This window comes from Tympanuchus pallidicinctus, unplaced genomic scaffold (genome assembly GCF_026119805.1).
Source record: "Tympanuchus pallidicinctus isolate F22 unplaced genomic scaffold, pur_lepc_1.0 scaffold3, whole genome shotgun sequence".
NCBI lineage: Eukaryota > Metazoa > Chordata > Aves > Galliformes > Phasianidae > Tympanuchus > Tympanuchus pallidicinctus.
Window position 1 is genome coordinate 12,679,699 of NW_026294747.1, and position 19,908 is coordinate 12,699,606.

At 37.2% G+C, this 19,908-nt stretch overlaps 1 protein-coding gene across 1 annotated transcript in view; it reads right to left on the bottom strand.

Annotated features, from left to right (window-relative positions):
- The window catches only part of KCNQ1 (potassium voltage-gated channel subfamily Q member 1), a 328,880-nt gene that overhangs the window by 111,176 nt on the left and 197,796 nt on the right, over positions 1 to 19,908 (bottom strand). Inside the window, exon 12 of the mRNA XM_052694566.1 lies at positions 72 to 147. Coding sequence (XP_052550526.1) covers positions 72 to 147 — 76 coding nt within the window. The remainder of the gene's footprint in view (positions 1 to 71; positions 148 to 19,908) is intronic.

Here is a 19,908-nt window from a genome sequence, read left to right on the forward strand (position 1 = left end):
TCTAAAAGAAACAATGAAGCAGGAGAGTAAGAGGGCTTATTAGGAAAAGCAGCTTTCTATTCACTACTCACCTGAAACTTTTTCTTGGCCACAAAATACTGCATTCTTCGAATCACTTTAATTGCAGCACGGTGATGTTCTCTCAGCCTGCGGGAAAAACAAGGCAGGTGAGTGAGGTGAAGGAGCATCTCCTTCCAAATGGTGAAATAGCAGCCTTTAGTAAGGGCTTCACCAACATGTGGATGTGTGATGTAATGAGTAGCAATTCATCCAATGTGTACAACACAGTACTATTTCGACCTTCCCCACCTCAAAGAATGCCATAAAAGTCAGGATTTTATCTGCCCCACGTTAGGTTTGCGTACATGTCACAGCAAGAAGTGTTCACTTAACCTCTATGTCAAAACAATCCTCTACTCATCTTTCCCAATTCAGCCACGTACAGCTTTTGCACACAATTAGAATTCACGTTTTTCTTTTCCTGTCACTAAGTCTTGTACAATACATACCTTCATGAAAATGATTTCAAAAATGATTTTAGAAATACTGAAGATTTTCAAGTAGTTGTCTGCTAAACAATCCAAATGATCCCGCAGTAGCTGAATGCAACCTCAGTATACACATACATCCCCAAAGTGAACTGGAAATGTACATAAACACAGACCAAGCCTGCAGGTCTTTAAACAAATGTATCTCCCTCTCATGCATATAAAAAAGATGACAACTAAAAGAAAATAAATGGCTATTTGTACAACTTTTCATACTACCTGACAATATTATTTTTCAGAAGGAAATGTATGTATGAAAGAAACCTGTTTATTATAGGAACAGTCATTTGCCATCTTTCATAATTTTTAATGCTTGTAAGGACAGTTTTTTCTTCTTAACATTAACAGTGCCAAATCTAATATATAAAATATCTGTTGATGACTTATTCTACTTGCTCACTCCATTACTATTCTCCAGATGCGCTAGAATGTCATTATTGGCAAGCATATGACAATGTTTACTTCTTTTCAGAAAGGCTGGAACCTCCAGTATTTTGAGTTTTCCTCCCAGGTAGACTTCCAGTGATGGCTTAAGCACAGGAGCAGACAAAGCAGAACTGGTTTTACTTAGATATTCCACGTGTTTTTCCTTCATACATTGTTAGTAACAAAGCTGATAGGTAGGAATATTCCTGTATTGAATATGTAAGTCTTGTAAAAGCTTGGCTATTTAGTATACTATAGCATGGTATTACCTAATTTGTTTTAGTTAACAGTCTGAACTATCAGTCAACATTCAGGTAACTCCTTAGGACAAACTTCTCTCAGCAACCAGAAATTTTGCATGTGCCAATGATGGACATCAGTCCTCTGAAAATATGGCAAGAGGAGCCTTTGTGAACACTCATACTTTTGAGTGGGAATGAGTGAGCTTTCTCCAAATGCAAAAGCCAAAACCAAGACTGAAATACATTCATTTCCTACATGTGCATACTGCCTCTCAGCTGGTGTCTGAATAAAATAAATAAAATAAAAAAACCTGCTTTCTCCTGATACACTGTACGATAGGATAGCTTTTCAAATTAATAACATAAGCTTTTCAACGCAGGCCTGCTGTCCACTACGTGCATTTACACAGAGTAACTGCACCTCAATGATTATGCATTGTTCCCCAAATCTGCAGTTGGGTTTGTATGGGAGGCCCTTCCCTACTAATGCTTACTGAAGGGTCTCACAGAGACTCTGTCCATGTCCCTTCTCATGCACACTTGACTGCAAGATTGTGGCTCATGTTATAAGAATGGGAATTCACTTATAAGTGGGCCAGCTGCCTTCTTGGATCCACTCCCAGTGAACTGAGTCAGCTCAATGCTAGTAAGTGGTATTCCCATTGCGAGAGCCCTTGCTGAATCACTGCTCACGACAGGGACAACATACACAGAACCAGAAGGCAATAAGGAATTTATCTTTTTAAGTCCTACTTCACAGAGTTAGATCCAAAAAGATAAATGCTGCTGAATTTGGTATTAGGTATTAAAGTTGTGATAGCGTAACCTTCATGCAGGTCTGCATACATAAATGTACACACAACACCTTATGACAAATAGAAATACACTTCTCTTGCAATAAAACTGCTTGTAGCGTTTTGTTTTATGCTTCATTTCCTCTGGGGTGTCCTTCACAGTCCATTATTTGTAAGGAAAATACTTTTCTGTGGGGCACACGGTCACCAGTAAAGTACACCAAATCCCTCATCCTCTGTCTCAATGCAGAGGATCATCTGTACGCAAGGCAGCAGGACAATAAAAATGAGATTCACCATTCAGTCACATAACAGTGCTACAAGACCAAAACGATTTTCCAATGCTGCAATTTTAAATCAATCCTTTTTCAGTGCTAACATGAACTTCAGTGCCAGGAATGGAAGTTAATATTTTGTTCCTTTACATTTCCAACTGCAATAGGAAACCTCACAGTAAACTTCTGCTTATGCCGTAAAATCTAATTCTGCCCAACAGGCTGTCCTGCTTCCCTGAGATTAAATGCTTCTGCAATGAGGGAAGGGAATAAAGCATTTAATTAGTAGCCAAGGTTATGATTCACAGTTGTTTGATCTCTTTTGCAAACTGGTAACAAATGCTTCAGTAAATTGAGAGCTTAAACATTAACTGGCAATATTTGTTTGTTCAGCCACTCGTGACATCTCTAAATTCTACTTACAAAATGACTGCCTGCAATCTGGAGGGACATACAGAGTCATTGTATGTAGCGAAATAGCTACACAATGCATTATTATCCTCCAAGCAAGATCTTCATGAAGACTGCTTTATGTTACTGAATTTTAAAGGAGCGTGGAGGGAAATTACATCATCTGAGAGTGCTTCTAGGCACAGGGGCAGCACACTTTCATGGTTCACGATCCACGGAGAAAGCAGGGGACATCCTCTGGAGAATTACTGCTGCACAGAACACATTTCCAATGGCAGTGCCAGGTGCATGTCACCTCCTTGTTCATGCTACAGCTGGGCCATCAGGAAGAACACTACTGTTCAAACGTTTAACCATAAGCCATAAGGCCAGAAACATCCACTGTCCTGTCTCGGACCAAGACCAACTGCTCCTTGTACACAGCTTACTGCACAGCCACTAACTGCCAATAGCTTTCACTGGCTGCCCATGAACTTCTGTTCAACATAAATATGACGTCAAAATAATCTTCAACACAGCATATACTACCCAACACTTCTAAAGGACTTTAAAAATTAATGAATAGGACTGCCAATGAAGCAAGAAAATTGTCAGAAGCCATAGCAATTATCTAGAAGTATTGCAAAAAATATTACAACTAAACAAAAACAGAAAGTCATCCTGGTAGTAGCAGGGTTGACAACTTCATACAAGCCCTAAATTATTCCTATTCTGACACTTAGAAACTAGGTTTGTTTTTTTCTGTGTACTGAAAAAGTAACCTGCTGCTGATGTGGTCATTCTGTGAAGTGTAAGAAATGAGGACAAAGGAAAAAACACAACAGGAAACATGCAACAAAAGGCAATGGGTGACTTGAGCATCTGCACTGTAAGAGAAAGCCTGACAGAATAAAATGACTAGAAATCATTAGTTTTTCTGCCTTCTTTTGTTGTTAGGTTACTAACCCTACCACAAACCATTTGGAAGAAACCTGATCACTTCATTAGTCCGTCAGAAATCTGGACTGGAATTTCAAATAATTTGGAAAACAAGCATGCTGAAGAACTTAAGGTACTTTTACAAACATGCTTATTTGGTTGGAAAGTTATATATTTACAAATGCCCCAAACTATTGTAAAAGAGCCATTAGCATTGCAATGTTATTTATTTTTTACAACATATCCAAAACCTCAACACAATCCCAAAGGTATGACTCATTCTACAGTCCTGCATTCACAGACAGCCACAGTGATGACCCTAGACTTCAGCCAGCATCCATCCTCATTGCAGGTTGCTGTCTCAATCCTGCAAAGGGACCTGCAGGGGTTCCCCAGAAGAATGCTTATGTGGCCAACGCTGAGATTCCAAGAATGAATATTTTCTTCCTACAACACCAGCCAGGAAGTAAGCAGTTACACAGTTTGGCTGTTTCACATTTCAAGAAAAATTAAACTTTTTTTAAAATAAGAAGAAGCTTTATAAGATTAATCTCTAAAACGCACGGTTCTTTCATTAAAGAATAAAATAGGAAAAATATTTAGTAATTGGGTATATTTATTGTTCTTACAATGATGCTGAATTTGATATCAAATCCTTAGTAATCCCATTACAAGTTTGGCCCCCTCGTCATCTTAGAAAGGTATTCTAACTATTGATTTAGTGCTAACAGAAATACTGAATCAACAACTCAGAGGAAAAGTGGTGCTAATTTCCCAATTAAAACACTTGTATTTTGTTAGCTTGTAAAACATCTTATTTTCAGGACCATAATACCTGGCACAGACATCCCCGTGTACAAGGGCATCGATACCATCAGAGTTAAAAGGTCAACACTGCTCAGAATGAGTTTAACAAGAAGGAAAACTCAGGAGGAGAGAGCTACAATATCCTTTACAAATACTCTCTTCTCAGTAAACCCAACACTGATTTGAAGTCAAGCTCAGTTTTCAAATATATTTAAATTCTCTGCAGTCTTCTTAAATTTCCAACTAAAGACAGAGCTGAAGCATTAAGAACTATGGCTGCAGTTGGTTGCCTTTAAGTTTTTGGCACTAATCATTATTTAGACTTGAACTTTATCTTTAACACATCAGATTTTAATAATATTTTTTGCATGTGAACTGAAATCTTTTTCCATTCAGGCACTGAAAATTGTTCCTTGTAACAAAATCTGGTGGAAAAGATTCAGAGCAACTACGTTAGGCCATTTCATTAGTGCATTTAAGTCTAACAAAATCTTTCATCATTAGCTCTCTGGGGGCTTTTGGTATAGAATTTGCTGTGACACAAGGTTATTCTTGTCTTTTCACACATTCTGTCATTCCCTACACATTACACTTGATGGGAGCCTCTGTTATTGGGCAACATTTTATATGTGATGAGTTGGAATGGATCAGGTTGCACTGATGTGTGTCTTGCAATAGGAAATGCTTGCTCACCATGCCCAGGAACAAAATCAGAATCACTGATAATTTCAAATAATGTGAGCTACCCAACTTCTTCTTGGATTTGGTACTAGGGCATGATGACTGCTGTTTACTTGTGATGTGCTTCTGCAGCCATCATTCTACGTTTCTCAGGGGCTCCCAAAAAATAACCTTACCCATAGAATGATTCACAAGTAACATATCTTAAGGCCAAATTAGCAAAAGCTGCCCAAAACTGTTAGAAAAGAGCAAGGATACTTGAAGAGCAAACCAATTACAATTGCAAAGCATTATTAAGTGAGCTTCAGCCAAGCTTAGTGTTTATATAAATGCTTCCATAACATTTTCAAATGTATGAATGTGTGTATTTTTAACGGACAAACATTTTTTTAACTAGATTTTGCCTTCTAGGGTTCCCATCTATCTTTGACAGTAAAATTAGAAACTAGTAACAACATACATGAAATTAATTCAGGTATCTCCATAGTGCTTACTCTCCAGGGTATTCATAGGTTTAAATGCAAAAAGGATAAAGAAATAAATGATATCATGCAGAAAACAAGGAGAATCACAAATAGCAGGTACAACACGTTTCAAACTTCTTTGGTCTTATAGGAAAAGGCATTCTGAGCAGGTAACCCAGTTACGACAGATCCAGTGCCTCTTATCATGCTTGCCAGTTGCTCATGAACAGATACGATTCCATTTGTTCATCTAAGCACTGAATAATTCAAACTTAGCAGCAAATGATTTCTACAAGGAATTTCGCATTAATAATTTAGAGAACAGGCTGTTTCAAGTGTCAAATTTTAAAAATGTGAGCTGCTTGACTTAAATGTACGTGTCTCCTAATATAATTGCTGGTTCCTACTGAGGGGAATGTCAAGACTGACTTCACAAAGGAGATTCTCAGTGACTGTAAATGTATAAATTGTTCTTCAAGAATACTGTACAACATCAAATCCTCTCTCTTGGTACACATTTCAGGCAGTAGATATTTTGGTTATTGAACATGAACATAGCCCCAGGGGAATTAACTGAATCTGAATTAACATTTCTAAGTTCCTCCCTTATACTGTATTCTCTGACTGTATTTGTGATTGGTCTTTGTTGCTGTGTTTCAATTTAAAATATGTCAGTGAAAGGCACATGCTGACTTTAGCAATGGAAGGCCTGGGAGGTGGCTGCCCAGAGGCAATGGGGAAATAGGAGAACGGGCGTTGTATGGAAAGGGGAGAACAAGTTGAAATGACTTGACCTGTATAAGGTACAAATGGTAATCTGAGACAGAGTGTGTCTGCAAAATACAGCTAATCAGTCTGGGCCTTTACAATATGCTCGTATCGAGGCAATCTAAAATGTGTTCTTAAATGTATGCCTGAAAAGGGAAAGAATCTTTGCTTTCCTGACCCAGAATTAACAGGAGTTACAAATGCCATGTGATCAGCAAGCAATGGCACATAGCATAGATGTTTTGGGATGTTGTTTTTCTCCTAGGGACCATCAGTCTCCCAAGGAGTTTGGCTTCATAACTCATCCAGAGTATAAACACCCTAATATCTACACTGCTGCACAAAGACTCTATTGCTGTAACTCCAAGAGGAACATTTCACAACTGAATTTTCAAGAATGGTTTTCTGCAAAGCGTTCATGTTATACTGGAAGAGTGGACATGGAATAAGAAAGATAGCACACCAAGAGCGCTGACACCATAGCCAATCTTCAGTCATTCCTCTACTCTTTAGCATGCTCAACAAACAAAAAACTCATTCCCAGCTACAGGAGAGGACTCAATAGCTGAACAGCACAGGATTTTGGCTGTAATTTCTTCAACTTCTTTTTTGTGAAATGGTCCAATACACAGTATTTCTAGAGCCAAGACAACTAGCTTTGGCTAGAATAAAGAAGATCTTCAGGAATTTTTTTTTTCAGGAATAATGCTATGCAAGGATGATCAGACATAGCATCAGAGAGTTCATATGTGTTCTGCCAACTATATTAGCTAAGAAAATAAACCTTAGTATAGAAGTTTGTGTTCAAATCAGGTAAAAGTATGATATCTTTTGTACATCCTAAGCAGTTCCGATTGTTCATTTTCATTATTCTATTTTTCCTTATGACTTCTGTCAGGCTATGAAGAACTGCACAAAGGACATGGGAAAAAAAAAAAAAAAAAAAAGGAAAATAAAATGATATTTGAAAGGGACTGAAATAATCTGTTTCAAAATGGACAAATATAAAATCCCGTTTCCATTTTGCCAGAATTGTGTGTTATGTCCTTAATTTGGTGAATTCCCCACTATCTACTCGCAGTGAACATTTAGTTAGCTCTTCAATAGCTGCATCTTGCTGAGTCAGAACCTGAGGATTTTTTTTTTAACTTGGTTTCAAGGCAAAAAAATGTGAAAGTAACTAGACACAAATGATATCACAGATGAATAAATAATGATGTACGGTGTTCCAGACATATTCTGACAAATTAAACTCCTTTTCTAAAGAAGCTGAATGTAGAACACAGTAGAGTTGGAGGGCACGAGGAAAGTCACAAACATTATTTTGCAGCATCTAGTTAATAGCATCATTTTCCAGATAAAAAATATTTTTTGCAGAGCTTGTCATTCATGGCCCTAAATTATAGAAGGACTTAAATGGCTAAAATCAGCAATGCTGGGAAGAAATAATATTGCTTATGGTTGCCTATCTCCCTACTGTTGACCTATTAAATTTACAATAACCTTTGGATATTAAACTCATTTCTGTTACAGAGCTTCATTATGCCAACAAGTTGTTAACACTACAAGGTAGCTCTTTGTTGCATTCATCCTAGGGAGCTGCCAGACCACTGCAAACTCAAGCCTGAGTCTGGCTTTTCTCCTTAGCTTGAATTGCATTGCTCAGGAGACACGTCAGGTACAAGGCAGAATGTGAGATGTAACGCCACCAAACTTATGATCAAGACTCATGACATCTCAATTATTTTTTCCCACTTTATGTAGCACTTTAACATACTATCGATGATCTCTAAGGTCTTTTCCAACCTTAGTGATTCTATGATTCTATGATTCTATGATTCTATGATTTATGTTTTACCATCATCAGGTAATGCTACTACTAACAACATCCTATTTAGCCTTCGGTTCTGAGACAAAAGGATCGGCTTTTATTAGACCAACTCCTGAAGTAACTCAAGAGGAATCTGTGGAAGGTCAAAGCAACATTGCCTTTCTACTCACTTAACCTAGCATGACGACTTCAGGCAGAACCTTCTTCACTTTCTTTCTTCATCTCAGAAATATGCACATTTTAAAATACTTTTAAATAGCAATTAGAGACAAAATGATTGTGTGTTTTCTTTCGTCATAAATCCAACGACAGGCAAGAGGTTAGATTCAGTTACACACTTTTGCAGCTTCATGCTATTCTAGTAAGACCAAGTAGCTAAACCTACAGAGCATCTCTGCTGTTCAAAACAAGTGAAAGCAATTACACCGTTCTGACAGACTAAATAAAGCAGCTCTCCTATTGTAGAGACAGGAATTACAATGGGAAAAACATCTGAAAGACAACCAGCTATAATAGTAATACTTACACTATCAAAATCAGTGATAAGAATATTTCAGAAATCCCTAACATTGTCCATGTTGTTCTCTATGAGAGATAACTGGTAAATTTTCCTGCCATATAATAATGAAAAAGAGAAGATAAATGTCACCTCTGCAAAGCCCTTTGTAAGCACTATATTAACTTAAAAATATATGAGGCCAAATTCTGCACTGATTTACGCCATGGTCCATCAGAAGTAGATGCAATGACTGCTCGGTCATCACAGCTTTTGGCCTGCCATCTCTGCAGGGGCTCTGGATATAACTTACATGGAATGATATCAGTGTCTGCCTACAACTGCACTTTTCAGTGGGCGTATCCTCCCAAAGCAAAATGATAGAAAATTATAAACTCGAGGGTGTTGCTATAGTCTGTGCAAGCCACTCTGAGAAGAGCTGTTAAAATCTTGCATGGATACAGGACAAGAGGACCTCACTTTCTATGTCAGCGACATCACATTGGAAAAAAATAAGTTATAAATGTGGCTCAAAACTGCTATTTTTGCAACTGGAAGCATACTCAAAGATTTGTTGTTTTACAATGGTGGAGAAACACATGGGATTTCAACTTGCAGAGAACAGCCTTTTCCTATAAATCACAGAGAGTAATCTGAAACCTTGAAACAGCACAGAGGCTCACATTTATGGATTTAAAACAGATGAAGAGCAAGTATGCTCTTAACCCTTTCCCCATATTTTTTTCCAAGCCCAAAACAAATATGCAAGAACTGAACAGAAATTAACTGGGTAAAAATCATGATTAATAAAATTCTGAGAACACCTAGAACTGCAGCTCTTTGACTGACTTCCCCAAAAATACAAGCAAGGAATTGTCCTAAAGCAAAGCACTGTAAAACACTGAGAGCATAATCCACTATTCGGACTGTTCTTTCATCAACTTTTATTTAAGCAGTTTATCTTGTTGAGATTAGGATCTCTCTTACAGAGCAAGATCTGGCAAACACAGACCCTTGGTTTTGAATGTCAGGCTATATTTCACTGGGAAAGGAGTACCGAGCAGCCTGTCGTCTCAATGTAAGGTTATAAACTACTTCATCAGGCAATAGGAGAACTAACACATTAGCAATAGTTCCTCTTCAGAAATATGTAAGAGCATGAAGATACTCCAAATATGGTTTACTATTGTCTTTTAAGATATAAAACCTATCATTTTAGCCTCACTGGTTGGAAAATAAATAAATAAATAAATAAATAAATAAAATAGTGCATAGCCTCTTCCAGCTGGAATCTGAAGATACAGCCTTTTTCTGAGCTGGAATATTGACATTGCCAAGAGGCATTAGTCTATACCTTGCCAGGGTCAGAGTTACAGTCCTTCCAGAAATTCACTCACAAATGCAACATAATGGTATGATTAAATACAGAAATGAGCCAGGATTGAAATAAAATATGATGGTGTGTGGTGTTAAATCTCTACACCAGAGTAATGTCTTAGTGGAAATCATAAACCAACCAACCCTGGACAGTTGAAAGGAGAACAGAAAGGATCATTTTAAGCCTACTACAACATCACTCATCTGCACACACAATATTTGCCCATGGAAATCCAGACTCTGTCCCTTTACTGGCTCTAGCTCAGCAAAGCGGCACTCGAGTCCATGCCTCCTGATGAAAAGCCAGAGTGGAAGGTGTTGCTGTACTTAAGTGAAAAGACTGCAGTTCAAATGAAAAATGTCTCAAAAGTGGAAAACATGAGTACTTGAATAATTTTCAACTAGGAAGTTACCTAAGCACACTAGAAAAATGCAGCATGAAAATGAATTCAACCTTAGCTACTGGGCATGTTGTGAGAGCACCCTCAGCGCTCAGCAATGATTGAAGTTTTGGGCCACAGTCATTAGGGAGAGTCCTTCTAGAATAACTTGATAAAACTCTGCTCCGTAATTGTACTTGTAAAGAAAGATTTGGAGAAGAAAGACAGACTAAATGAGAACTACTGCCATTAGTAAAATTCTCTCTTACAACCAATATGATACGTCAAATCACATGTTGGCAAATTTCAATGGCCATAAAACTCACTGCAATTTTATTTTATTTTTTTTTAAATCATTTCAAACAGGATACTGAACATTTAGCAAACCTATACTTTGTGGAAAAATTAGGATTATAACCTCAACCATTCTACTTATTGTCGCTACAAATTATAAAGCCAGGGCCTGATTTCAAACCTCCTTGCTCCCCTTTAATACTGCAGATGCTCAGATCCAGATGTCATCCTTGTCTCTTGTGAACTCAAGATTATGTTTGTATTCAGGCACCTACAGATGTCCTCAAAGGGATTTCTATAGATGTTTATCAGCCAATCTAAATAGGTAGGGATATACAGTTCTGAAAAATCTCGTAAGGTACCTAAATAATTATCACAGTCTAACCTATTCCATTGCCTAATGAACCACTGTTTAATGAACATCCGTGCAAAACTTGCTGCCTAAATGTACAAAGCCACTTTGCAGCCCCTATCTCACCAAGGCTGATGTATGTGACACGATACACGAGTAGCCTTACTAAAGTCAAGGGAAAAATGTGTGCCTGAACCCACACACTTGCTTTGCATATGAAGAAACAAACTTAAAAAACATGCACACAGATGAAAAATTTCATGACAGAAAATATAGATTATATATTGAGCAGAATTCTAGATATATACTTAATAAGTGGATTCATATTTTTTTGTGTGGAAAATGTGACCTGAAACATACGAGTTTTCCTACTCAAAGTAATACTTACAGAATATGCTGTGTTACTACTATTGTAAAGAGACAGAGGAAGTTTTACGAGCTGATATGCCGGAGACAGAAACTGGCTGGGAATAACTACTCTGGTATGTGAGCTCTATTTCTCTCTGTGGCTTCAAAGCACAAGCTCAGCTCAACAATGTACTTTTTGGCTGAGAAATTATTCTCTAGTAAGTTAGATATAGAAAATATATATTTTAATTATTTTCTCTTCTTCATCTTCTTTTCCACTCACCTCAGAAATGGTTAACAAGTCAGCATAATTTAATTTCTGTTGCAGTAAAAAAAAAAAAAGTTGCTTAATACTCCTATCTCCTTGTGTAAATACATGATATATTTACAAAATGATTTACAGTCAAGTACTTTGTGAAAACTACCCATCCACTTCATAACTTCACAATTTCACAACATGCATTTCTGCAAAGAAACTTCCCTCAAGAAAGGCTGAGCATCAGCTCAATTATGCTTAATGTGGCTGAATCTTTTGATCTTAGACAGTTCTAGTGGTCTCTATTTATTCTAGAAATACTTTTTCTAATGGTATTGATGCAGTTGACGAATTCAATATTCGAAGAACTAAAATAGCAATGCATTTTTCTTGTCAGTATCAGCAGAAGGGCAGAGAGCTGACTGGAAATGAAAACTAAGCTATCTACTGCCATCCAGGGTGGACAACACTCAAAGGAATAGACTATGAGTGGAATTGAGGGAGCTTTCCATTGCCACCAATTGTGCTATACCTGCTCTCAGAATCAGGAAATTGCCACATTACACTTAGCATCTTACATCAGACCGAAAAACACATGGAAAATACTAGCTAAGAATGCACAGAAAGAGATCCAGTTTGGCATTAAAATGATCACAATCATTTACTCTTTTGAGGTGCAAGATCATAGAATCATGGAATGGTTTGTGTTGGAAGGGACCTTTAAGACCATCTAGTTCCAACTCCCCTCCTGCAGGCAGGGATGTCTCCCACTAGACCGGGTTGACCTAAGCCCCATCCAGCCTGGCCCTGAATGCTTCCAAGTAAGGGGCATCCACAGCCTCTCTGGGCAACCTGTTCCAGTGCCTCATCATCCTCACAGCAAAGAATTTCTTCCTAATATCTAGTCTACATCTACACTCTTCCAATTTAAAGCCATTTTCCCTCATCCTGTCACTACATGCTGGTATAAAAAGCCCTTCCCCAGCCTTCCTGTAGGCCCCCTCAAGTACTGGAGGGCTGCTATAAGGTCCCGCCAGAGTCTTCTCCAGGCTGAAGAGCCGCAGCCTGTCAAGATAAGGCACACATACACAACTCATGATGAGTTTCAAGTGTCTCACTTGCAGGAGGGAATCAAATAGAGAATTTCAGCCCCTAGCAGTTCATTGCATCTTTTAAACTGTATAAATTCCTAAAGATGCATTCAGACTACTAAACTCAAAATACTGAGGCAAATCCTACTAATGACGCATCTGCCTCAGAGTTTCCTTATACCTTTAAAATGCTGGTCTTTAATTCAAACAGAACAATTTCACTTAATCTCAGACCAAATCAGAAACAAATAGACTTCTTATTTAGAAAGGTTTAAATATCTTTTCTTCACGCCATTTTTTTTTCTGTTGTCAAACCAAGGCCTAATCCACCAATGATGAAATGCCACAATAAAGAACATAACCACAGATTTTTCATCCTGAATTAGAGGCAGGGAGGGGAAATAATTAAAAAAAAAAAAAAAAAGAGTTAAAAAATAAACATAAACTCTTCTGCCACAAGACATTTATAACCCACTTTGAAAACTGAGGAGATTTGGATGAGTGTGAGATACTTCATGTAGTGCAAAATCATTCATCAGTAGCACCATCTTCTCAATTCTAACTGTAAATTAGCTTTATTTTCTTCCTTGTTTCTGTGTACATATATATAATATATGTATATCTCTTTTCTTGATTATTGCTAGCATGGCTACTACTGGACAATAGGTTTAGTTCATGTTTTTCAGCTAAGGTAAATATTAAAGCAGACATCTTGAAGAGAAAAAGAAATGCAATACAAAATGGAGGGGAAGTTGTATGCTCAAATAAGGTCTGGCTCTTTCAACTTTGTTGTTTTTCACAGTGATTTTATACACAAGAGCAATATATAAATGTCTTAAAAACATACAAGCAGACTTTAACCAAAAGGCCCAGAAGGCAGAAGTCCAGGCATTCTGTTCAGTCACTGGAAAGCAACTGGCTTTTCCAGGGGTAATTCAGGGAATTTTAGTGAGATAACTAAAACTAATTGTAGGAACCCACTAAAACAAAAACTCTGCACCCTTTATATCATTATTCACATGTTGCTCAAAAAATAGGAAAGTCATAAATTAAAACACATGGATTATATAAAAATGTACAGTTATTTTGTTTTTCTAGCGTAGCCTTACTTAAATAGGTAACTGACGATGAAGACTCAACATGAGAACTTTTGACTTGAAAATGTTATTTTTTTCTGATTTCAATAACAGCGTTTTCTCATGACTTTAAACAATTTACAATGGCAACTATTTATGTATGTTTTTTGTTTTTTTTTTTTTAATTAAAACTAGGTGCTTAGAGAAGATTAAAAATTCTTGGAAGCTCAGGAAAGACATCCAACATGGATGCACTGAATGAATTATCAACTTTCAGAGAAAAAGAATGCCAAGAACAGCATTTATGTTCTTTTTCCTCACACATTCTGAAGGGAGGTTTTCAACTATGAATTCACACCAGCTCTTGAAGAGAGCATAAAAGGCAGAGGTGATACACAAGTATATGCTCTAAAACTCTGATCTTCTTCCCTTGAAAAAGGGCTGTTCTTTCAGAAAGGTTAGCACAGATCCATGGTAGGGTAAAATCTTGGCCTACTGAAGTCAATAAAAGTTTTGCTGCTGATATCAGCAAGTTGGAATTTCTTCTGTTACCTTTCGAAATCTGGAAGGCTGCCTGAACATCTGCAAAGGTTGGCTCTAATAAGTTAAAGTGCAGTTTCTTAGAAATATTCAGGTTTGCTGCTGAAGGTAATTTAATCCTATTACAAATCCCTCAAAAATTAGGTGTTCATTAGACATTGCTGTGTCTGACTTATTTGATAGGTTTTTTGAGTTCTCTCATTTGGGAAAACAAAATTGAAGACTTCCTTGCTTCACATGAACATTTTTTCCAGAACACTGTCAAAACACTGTATATTAAATAATTTGTCCAAGGCTATACAGGAAGTCTGTGGCAAAACCAAAAACTGAGTACCAAAAAATTATCTGAATGTCTTCATTATTATTATTATTATTATTATTATTGGAACATCGGTTAAGAACTGTGAATTCTCATACTGCTATAGCATGTGAGAATCAGACACATGGGGTGCTCAAAATGGTGGGACATCTTTCTTCCTTAAAAAACAAACAAACAAAAAAAAACAACCAACACAATTTCCACCATTTAAAGTGCTGGGCAATTTCAGTCTTTTCTTTCAATTACTTCTTCATGTGAAATTACAAATCACTTGTCTTCAGGAACTGGGTCTTAAAACAATTTAAAAACAAAAAAAAACAACAACAAAAGGCATGGTAACATTTGCCATAAAAAGGCATGAGATCTAACCCAAGTTGATTAAAAAGCAGGTCCCAAAATATTTCTTTGCTACGAATTAAGCAATGGCTGAAAAAAAGCAGGATTAAAGCTGGAGGTTGCTGCATACTGAGACCCTCACTGCTCTCTCCATTAAAACATAGCTCATGCGTGTTATTTTGAATGTTTAACTTCTGCTCCTTTGGTCTGTTTTGTTACATAAATAGGTTATTCAAATTTCCAATTGAGATGCACACATGAAAGCTTGATGCATTTGAATGAGTATCTCCAGGAGTCAGAAATGAAAGCCATTCTAATTTATCTAAAAAGATCCTAATCTTGCAGCTATAATTTCATTTTGCTATGAATATATGAATACTTCCACTGACTGCAGTGGGCAATACCATATACAATCCACAGAACCTGGTAAGTTTTTGCAAGGATAATTGAAAGATTGTTTTAGGGAAAACTGAGAGCATTACACGTTAAACTAACGAACATTCATGTTTGCAGAACTTGTAGTAAGTGAAAGAATGGACTGACCATTGTGTTTAGGTCAGAATCCAACCTCCACAACACAAAACCCCTCAAACTCAACCCACTTGAATGGATTTGAAATCGTCACCTATTTTCTTCTTATTAATTACTGATGTACAAGTATTTAGCCAAGAAGAGTTACATAGTGAAGCTAATACTTACAAATACAGAGAGAAAATGCAAAATACACAAAATCCATACAGTAAGAGTCTCCAGATGAAGAGGCAGTATGAAATGGCGTATTTCTATCTGAGGTGCTTTGTCACCTACTCTCAAACATAAGATTCCTTAGATGAACCTTCTACCCAAAGAAGTGGGGTCTTGCAGTGCCCAAAGATAAAATGTACAGCTCCTCAGGAAGTGCTGCCATAAGTAAAAGCCTCACAATGGAAGCTTTAACACAGTGAAGATAAATAGCAGAGGCAACTCTATATTCTGGTAAAACCTTTGCTCTAAGCTCATTTTCAAAGTGCAGTATGCTGCTAGCAATTTTCAACTACAGTGCCATGCTGTTAAATTTAAGGTGGTTTATCAGAATTATGGCAATCTGACATACTAAAAGATATACATTGTTCTGCTTTGCTGTCTGGTGCCTTCAGCATATTGCTGCCCCTGCTAGGAAAGTGGAATTCAAGCAAGAGAATGCAAGATTTTACTTTTGTCCTGCTTAATTTGGCAAGCAATTTTGTTTCTTGTGAATTTGGTAACATACTACAGCCTTTAGAGAACAGTAATCATTGGAAGTATTAGGAAACAGAAGCTAAGGATTAACCTTGCGTTAAAACTACTGTTGACCTTATACGAGTGATTATTTATTAGTCTGTGAAAATCATGACATAACCTCACAGCTCATATAACCATTCAGGTGTATTATAAAAATAAATACCATCCCTCTCCCACCGCCAGCAGCACTACGCTTGGAATCACTTGCACTTAAATCACTTGAAGCTTTAATGCTGATGTTTAACAGGTCAACACGAATCTGGTATTCAGATGATTGCTAAGATTAAAAGGTAAGTTAATCAGTAAATGTAATAATCATCTCATTATGAAAAAAAAAACTAACCGTCTGCAGAAAAAGAAAGACTTCAGTCATCTTTGTAGTTAGGATGACTGAGGAATTTTGCTTAGAATATATAGAGTTAAAAAGCAACTACTTGGTTGTACTCTGTTGTTTGTGCAGCACCAAATTTAAATCCAGGAGAGATTATGAGAAAATTTGCTGCAGGCTGTCAGACCTCATTAAGTTAATGGAACTGGTAAATTGGCTCATTTCCAGCACATTGTAGAAAGAAAAGAGCTTTCAGCTCAAGAGTGAAGGAGATCTAGTTTCGGTTTGGCAGCTAAAGGAGATTATTAGCTATAAATAACGGCTGCAGTGAGATGACTTATATGGGATTGCTTGACCAAAATGAAGAGGAGACAAAAAATAAAAATAAACATTATGGAAGGAGTCAATTTCTTTGTTGGACAAAAGCTAGAACAGCTTTGGAGATCTTCTCATTTTTAAAGCCTTACTATTTCCAAAATCCTCTAAAAGTCTTCATAACAAGCTCATCTCTAAAGTTATTAAAAAAGCGAAAGTACTTCTCTTTGCTCAGTCTTCAAATATCTTGAAAAGAGGCTAGGAAATAAACAGTTCAGCACAAGGTGGTGATGTGATGTAACACTTGATCTGAAATACCATGAAGGGATCTTGGAGCCCCAGCAGGGGACCACTAACCATGTTGGGCAGGGAAAATAGGCCAATAGGCTTGGGAAATCCTTAACTTTATTTGTTCAAATATGCTTAGCTGTCTGACTGCTACTACAACTAGAGGTGACCAGATTACCCTTTGAATTGGTGCTGATAAACCCAAACTTGTGCATCGGGTCACTATATATCCAAAAATTAACAGTAGAACATGTGTCTAGATTGCAAACACTTCAAAGTTCTGGGGCTAGTTTAAATAATGAGATGTTTAAAGTTCAAGTTGAGAATTTTAACATCCTCAGGGCTAGAAATTGGATCTACTTATTTATTTATAGTAAGGTGCATCTCCTTTGAAGTCAAATGGGTATTCTTCTTCAGTAGTGAAGTTCCTGAAACAGAGCTATATGAAAACAAGCCTGATTTCTTCTGCATAAAATGAGAACAGGAGTTCTGTTGTTTACTTAATTCATTCTTTCATTGTCTTCTTATTGTTTTTCAGGAACATATTGTAAAGGTGCAGTTTCTGGGTGCATATTTGTAGCTTCTCTACAAAATAGTTGGGGCGTGTGTGTGCGCTTGCACCTGTCACCATACAATCCAGATTAACATCACATATATCACTTGTTGGCATTGCATAGGAGTGACTTCTACTTCCTTGCAACCTGCTCTAAATTAAAGCCAACTACAGAAATCCATATGACCAATTTCCCCAGGCACCCAATCACACTGCACATAGGTAGGAAAACTTCAATATCTGTACATGTCTGCTTTTACTTTAGATTTCCTGGTGAGCAATTGGAGAATTCTGCCAAAAAAAAAAAAAAAAAAAAAAAAAAAAGTAAACATCAGGTTCCTCATTTGTGAATGAAAGCGTTATTGTGCTCTAAAAAGTTCTGCAAAGAAAATCCTACCTCCAACAACAAGCAAGGGTAAATGTGCACAAATAAATAAAGAAATAAATGAGGGCTGCTCCAAAAGTAATGTTTCCTATGATGTTATGTTGGCTTACTACACCAGAGGCAGATGTTAGTGGTATTGCAGTAGAGGTTGAGCCTTCCTCCCAACATTCCATTTTGTTTCATGTGACAGATGGCAGCAGAGAGGAAATCTGATAAAATGGCATCTGATGTGAAAGTGTGAATGGAGCAAAGGTGTGGAATTGAATTCCTCCATGAGGTAAAAATGACCCCCACTGACATTCACTGACACCTGCTGAATTTTTGTGTCAACCAGTCAGTGGATGTGAACACAGTCAGGTGGTGGCTGGAACATCTCAGTAGTAGGGTCAGCAGCAGTGGGTCACTTCTGCTGGTGCTGATTTTTATGAGTGCAGCATGCAGGCTCTTGTTCATCACCAATGAAAATGCATAACTAATGGTGGTGATTAAGTTGAATAATAGTTTTGGGTTTTTTTTTGTAGCTGAGAATTTGCTCTATCAAGCAGCGATACTGTGCTTTTTGTATCTGCTGTAGTTAACACGGAAATAAACGGGAGGCACTACTTTCGGAGCAACCCATTTATGCAGCTCTTTCACCAGAGATCTGGAAGAGGAGGAGATCAGATCAAAGCAACATCAGCCATGCTCTGACGATGAGATGTGAATTCAAAGAGTCAACCATGATGAAAAAACCCTTGCCTCATTGCATCCTTTACATGGAGAGTGGATATCGTGCACCTAACACTACTACTTTAACACAGCACAAAAATCTGAAAGCCCTTTTTGTTTTTAATACTGATCAAGAATAGCTTGCCTCCTGAAGATAATGAAATGCAAAGTGTGAATGTTTCTGGAGGAATACTCAATAGGAAGATTTAGTGTTTAGCTAGACTGAAATATGACAACCATTTACTTACATTAAGCATTCATGTCTAAAGTCCTCTCTACCCTTCAAGAATGCATACATGAAGATCCTACCTAAACAGCTTACCTAAGTGCTTGGTTGAGTAGAAAACAAAATTCATTGTTTCTTTTCTAAACACCTCTCCTGATGGGAGCCACACAAGGCATTTGCAAATAAATAGCTGCTATCACAAAGAGTGAGAATTACGTATCCAAATAAAGCTATTTCTGGATGAAACAGCTTTAACCTTCCCCCCATCTCACACACACACAAAAGAGAGAAGAAAGATTGATCTCAGTTTCAATCTAACATTTAAAATATTTAAGCAACTAAGTGACCCCTCTCCAGGCAAATATAAACAGGGAGCATCTCTTACTCACCTCACCTAACAATGCAAAAAAAATATTTATTGTTGTGTAACTTTTACAAGTATATAACAGGCTTAATTCTCTCCCATCAGAAGATTATGCACTTCGTGTACTAAAGACTTATATCAAACTATTTCTTTAATTTATCTAAGTCACACAAACAGAATCCTGCTCAGCAGACACACCTCAAGAGATCTGAAGCACCAAGTATCTTCTGATAAATTAGATAAAACAGTATGTGACAAGGATCTCCAAATCTAGCAAAGCCTGCAGCCTTGACAACTTCTTTTAACTGGACTTTTGTTATGCTTAGGATTATGTATTAAGGCGTACCTTACAACAAGCCAAACATGTGAACCTTGACAGGAGTGAGGAACATTCATAGAATCACAGAATTGCTCAGGTTGGAAAAGACCTTGAAGATCATCAAGTCCAACC